Below are 6,000 nucleotides of genomic sequence, written 5' to 3'. Positions count from 1 at the left end.
TTCTAAAATCTGGACACATTCTGTCTATTAAAATAGCATCAAATTATTCAGAAATACAGTGTAGACGTTGTAAATGTTGTAAATGACTATTGTAGCTGGAAACGGCTGTTTTTTAATGGAATCATCACTCCTGTGTTCCAATGGCAAGTTGTGTTAGCTAATCCAATTTTAAGTTTAAAAGGCTAACTGATCATTAGAAAATACTTTTGCAATTATGTTAGTACAGCTAGAAATTGTAATTCATCTGCATTGGCTATGTATATTTTTTAGGTAAAATCGTGACAATTTTATTGTTTCTAATTTGTTCCCATTTTAATGGAAAAACTATAAAATATATAATTTGTGTGTTAAAGCTAAATATTAGAGGGGAAATAATGCTTGAAAACTAGATAGTAGTAGAAGCATTATTAAACACTCATCGACAGACACCAGACAAGCCAGAAGGCTTGTTTTTCCCTCAGAAATCTCATGGTGCTGCCACAACGAAAAGAGATTCTGGGTAGGCACATGCAAATAAGGTCAACAATGATCACCTTTTGCCTCTAGATCCACTTTATTCTGAGGGAAAAAACCAAGCCTTCTGGCTTGTCTGCTGTCTATAGATGAGTGTTTAATAATGCTTCTACTACTCCCTTAATTTTAAGTGGTTTCCATCACCTTTACCCACCATAACTTTTGTTATTGGCAATGGTTTGAAAGCTGTAACATCACTTTGTCCAGACATTACCTATTCATTATACAGGCTCAGGTTCATAATTCTGTCAGATTTAAATGCCAAAGGCTTAAACAGAATATGGATCTTATCACATCCCTAACTGCCTCTTTTTTGAGTGTGCATTTGTCTATATCTCTGTAAATTTCAATAATGATGTAGTGTGATCAATTACTTAAAGTATTCCTTTCCGGTATATTAATAATACAAATTTAGACATTTCAATAAAAAAGTACATGTTTAAAATGACACCTAAAATGAAACGCTTTCTAAATTGTGGCTCCAATTTTTGACACAAAGCAAGCTATAATGATCAAACATCCCAGATTTCACAAAGGAGCGGGGTAAATTTGTGCTCATTGACTCTCCATGACATCAACATGTCAGTATGGTGGTGACTAAATGTCCTTAATTCAGTCAGCCGGCCAAGTAGCCGAGCAAAGTGCTGCGGATTGTTGGGATGATGTTGCTTACAAAGCTTCTCCAGAATGTTTAGGAAGGATTCCTGAAGTTTTTCCACAGACTCTTTATCTTTGATGTATTGTCGATCTGTGTAGGTTTCATGGAGAAGAAAAAATACAAGATCAGCATTGTTATGCTTTTCATGACAAATTAAAAGCCCTAGCATTAGAACACCCTCTTTAAGTATATTCAGACTATACATTTAAATCAAAGTTAAATGGGCAGCTTGTAAGGATATATCACCATCATATCAGATATGATCATCTTCCCAGCAGAGGAGACAGAAATCCTTTTTAGTTGCTAATGCACCTTTCTTTTCCTGACCTCTCTTGTTTCTAATTTGCCCCACCAATGTCTCATTATCCTTCTATGCCCAGATCTCCATCACAGTTGAGAATTTGCCAATATACCAAACAGCCTTTGGCTCTAATACACTCGAATCTCTCGGTTACCCCTCACAGGCAGCTGTTTACCAAATCTTGCTGCCTTCACTTAAATATCTTCTTCTCACAACACATTTTTTAAATACTAATAAATTTCCTTATGATATCCCCTCTGCATTATTGCAGCACTAACTGGCTTCCTTGTCTCATGCCTTTTAATCTTCAAATGTGCAAATGGGCCAAAAATGATTCAGACAAATGTTTGGGTTTTTTCTGGCCCATTCAATTTCAGGAAATGTGTTGCCCCGTGCCCACATTCACTCTCTCTCACTGTCACTCAATCTCTCACACACTCATTCTCGTTCACTCTATCACGCTCTCTAAATAATTTCCTACTTTCTCTGCCAATTACTTTCGCTTCTGCTGACCACTTCCGTATCTTCATCTTCTCCATTTTCTTCCCTATTCTATCTTCAATTTTAAACCCTTAATCTTTTTCTTTGTCCTCATCTCAGGGGTCATAACCCAGCAACTTCTGCGGTGGTGTCCTCCCCGAGGACCTCACCGAATGCGCCAACTTTGGGCAATCTGTTGGCGCTTGTGGTGACGTCCTATCCTCCATTTGGGGCAGAGGACGTCACTGCAAGCACAGCCCTCAGTTCCTGTGAGGGCAAAATGACGGCACTTCCAGTGAACTTCCTCTCCGCCAATTGGAGGATCAGGGTGATGACCTCACCATAGCGCAGCAATTTTGGCGGAAATTTACGTGTTATGAATGCTGAGATAAAACCGAAAGAATATTAAGGATTGAAGAATAGAAAAGAAAGGGAAGAAGATAGTAGATGAAGAAGTTGCAGAAGAAGATGCGGAAGTGGTTGGCAGAGAAGGCAGGGAAACATTTAGAGAGCGTGAGAGAGGGTGAACGAGAATGAGAGTGAGTGAATGTAGACCCACGCATGTCGGACTAAAATTCGGAGCTTTTTGTAGTAAATTTCCAATTCATACGAATCTACCTCCGATACATTATGTATAACTCTGTCTAATTGTCTTTTCCTATAAAGCCTTATCCAATACCCCACCACTGGCTCCCTCTATCCTCAAAATTAAACTAAATCCCAATCCCACTGAGCCCTTAACAGTGTGTCCCCCATATCTCTGCTCTTTCGCCAAATACCCTCTTTACGACCTACTACACTTTGACTAATACTTGTGTTTTTCTTCAAACATTACGAATTGATTCCACTCATGTCTCCAGGATTTTTCCTGCTTTTTACCTAGTCTCTAGAATTCCTTCTAGCAGACTCTGCTCTACTAATTCTAATCCAAATATTCAGAGAAGCATACACTCCACCCTCCTGACAGCCACAATCAGAGTTCTGAAAATAAAACATCTGTTCTCTCTACCTTCAAGATCTGAGGAAGAATGTGTTTAACTCTCATTTTCAGATAGAATAGTTTTTCACTCAGCTATGTAGAGGAAAACATTCTGATTCTTTACAGTAACAAACCTGGAGTTAGGATCACTATTGCTGATAGAAGAGCATATTCTTCTTCTGCCATATTTAGCTCTCCAACACTTTTGTAAAAATTAAACAATGGATTAATGTAGTCCTGCGAAATACCTAGAAAACAAAAGGGAATGTGAAAACTTTTCACTAATTAAGCCTCCTTAAATAACAATATAACAATTCAGATGCTCCTGGAGACCATAGGGTAAGCTAATCTTAGACCTGTTGGCACTATTTTGATGACTTCTCGCTCTTAGGAAGTCTGAATAGAAAAATAGCTGAATACTAAAAAGAAACTAAACCAACAGCCTTCTGCAAAAAAAACACAAAATGAATGCCCTTCGTGTGAGTTCAGGATATCCTGAGAAAATGTATTCTAACTTAGCATGATTTTTAAAAACAAAAAATTATAGGTATGGCCTACCTCCCAATATTTCCCTCAAACCATTAAATTACCAATAAACAGAGTTAAAATGTATTACATGAAAGTACCACAACGATATTATTTTACCAATCAGCAACTAATTGTCTATATTCTTGCATTTTTTTAAAAAACATACTTTGTAATATTTTGTATAAATATTTTTGATTTGGTATATTCTATAGATTGATTACCTCAACAATTTGTATCCGAGGAAAACTATGGAAAAACTAGCATTACCGTAACCTGTACAGTAATTTAATTTCCGCACTAGAGGGCACTATTCTCAAACGTATACAGTGATTAAGTGTGATAAAATTATACAGCCTGTTCTCTGTCAATGTTTATTATTTTAATAAAAATATCGGGATTGCAAAGAAAAGGATTCTCTTTTTTAATGTTACATATTTTCATACAGACTATTGAAGTTTTAAATATTATTATTATAGTTACTAAGGTTGAAAAAAAGAAAAACACAATCCATTAAGTAACTCTTCCAGGCAAATAACAGTGGTGGAACTACCGGGGTCGCAGGGGTCGCGACTGCGACCGGGCCTTGGAGTTCTGCCAGTCAGGGGGACCCAAGGGGTGCCGAGTGTTGGTGAAAACGACTGCTCGGCACCTCTTGGGCCCCCCTGACTGACAGAAATCCAGGACTCCTCTGCTCCCCGCCGCTGCCGCCCTCGCCGCCGCCTGAGCCAGCGTCAGCACTGCCTTAACAGATTCTCGCACCGGGGCCCTGAGGTTTCTAGTTACGCCCCTGCTCAATGAGACACTTATCCAGCCTAGATCATTACTTGAATGTCTGTATTCACAAAAGCACCAACCCAAAGGGACCGTTTAATGTCCTTGACACCCCCATTAAAAATGATGTATTGTAAATTACTATGTGTGGAACAAAATAAAATAAAACACCTGAGATACAAGCTGCAGCCCTGCTGCTGCAACTGCCCTTTTCCTGCATAGTCCAACATATCTTGCCACTGATTGGGTACTTGAAGGAGCCAGTCAATGGCAGAAAGAGCACCCACTGAAATTAACCCTGCCCACAACTTTTGCCACACCAAAACTGGAGCTGACATAAGTAAATCACACGCAGGAATATGTCTCCAGCACGGAAAATAGCTGGAGGATGGGCATAATGCATACGGGGGATTCTGCAAAAGTAAGACCATCAAAATGTAAAGAGACCATGCAGCTATCGTACCCAGTAATGTGCATATCAAGGCTGGAATGTCCCTTTTAATTATTAACTGAATATGTCCAAACGACTTGGCAGTGCATTCCACATCTAGACCCCTTCCTGTACCAAAATTATCATGTGTGGTCTTACCAATGATGTGTAAAGAGGCAATAAAAATAATACTAATTATTATTATTTTTCATATATCAAAATTTGTATCTAATAACTTTCACTAGTACTAATATAAAAATGTAAAAAAATTGGGAATTGTAGAAACATCATCATGTCACAATTACTGTGCACATAGAAAAGAAGCCTAATTAATATTTATTCCGTGACAGTATCTCTGCATCTATAATTAGATAAATTAGCAACTATATTAAAAGATTTGAATTTGAAAGCTTCTGAACAAAAGCATGTTTTTATTATGAAAAAGAGCCACACATGAAAGAGTCAGACAATGTAAACAGCATTATCACAAGCACATGAGGACAACAGCTGGAGCTCCAAAAAGATATTATATCATTTACTGATTGCACTTGTTTATTAGACCAACGGGACAAGACAAGCAACAAGGAAAAACGTAATCGGATTGGCAAAAAAGGCCTTCTTTGTTTTATGTTAAAGTAAGGCAAATGGTATGTTGGGCCTTTCACATGGTCAAATACAAAGTGATAAATGTTATACATGAATATTTTTTTTTATACGACCATTGGATCAGTGAATAAACTGGTGACGGTTATCATTAGTTCTTAATGAATCAATATAAATGAATAATGTTGAATTCTTATCAATCAACATATTATGGGGTAGGGAGGGCATAAACGTGTATACATGCAAAATGATGCAGACAAGATCTACCTAAGTGCCGAGCACAATTCAGCCTTCCTGGAGATAGTATTTGCTAGTATCAGATATCTTGAATCTTACATTTAATATGTGCTGCTATGAGCATATATTGGGGATATTCATTGATTAATTATATATTTAAATTGTTTATGAATTTATTGTTTGTGTTAAGGTTATTTTTTAATTGTATTTTTTCCCAAGGTTTTGTTGTAACCATCTCGCCTCTTGATATGGAGTGTATTGTTAAAGAGCTACTCGGTGATAGCCAGTACTTTGTATGCTACCTGTTGGAGAGCTCCACTACACAGAAATTGAAATCTTACCACTATTCCGAATTCTCTCTGCTAGTCGATCCGTATGTGTGTCAAGTAACTTCCTGTTAAAAAGCTCTGCTGATCGAAGGAACATTGCTTCAACTGCAGAACCTTTTAGCAGAGCAATCTGGTCTTCATGGTCCAATGTTTGGAAACCTAAAAAATATA

At 37.5% G+C, this 6,000-nt stretch overlaps 1 protein-coding gene across 2 annotated transcripts in view; it reads right to left on the bottom strand.

Annotated features, from left to right (window-relative positions):
- Nucleotides 1–719: 719 nt before the first annotated feature.
- NR1H4 (nuclear receptor subfamily 1 group H member 4) overlaps nucleotides 720–6,000 on the bottom strand; it is a 49,576-nt gene continuing 44,295 nt past the window's right edge. For both annotated transcript variants that reach the window (XM_053464455.1, XM_053464456.1), the window contains 3 exons: nucleotides 5,842–5,988; nucleotides 3,066–3,179; nucleotides 720–1,261 (listed from right to left, as the gene is read on the bottom strand). In XM_053464455.1, the coding sequence (XP_053320430.1) occupies nucleotides 1,026–1,261; nucleotides 3,066–3,179; nucleotides 5,842–5,988 (497 nt within the window). In that variant the 3' untranslated portion in view covers nucleotides 720–1,025. The remainder of the gene's footprint in view (nucleotides 1,262–3,065; nucleotides 3,180–5,841; nucleotides 5,989–6,000) is intronic.

Source organism: Spea bombifrons, chromosome 4 (assembly GCF_027358695.1).
Source record: "Spea bombifrons isolate aSpeBom1 chromosome 4, aSpeBom1.2.pri, whole genome shotgun sequence".
NCBI classification, from domain to species: Eukaryota; Metazoa; Chordata; class Amphibia; order Anura; family Pelobatidae; genus Spea; species Spea bombifrons.
This window is presented reverse-complemented; position numbering and strand designations above follow the sequence as displayed.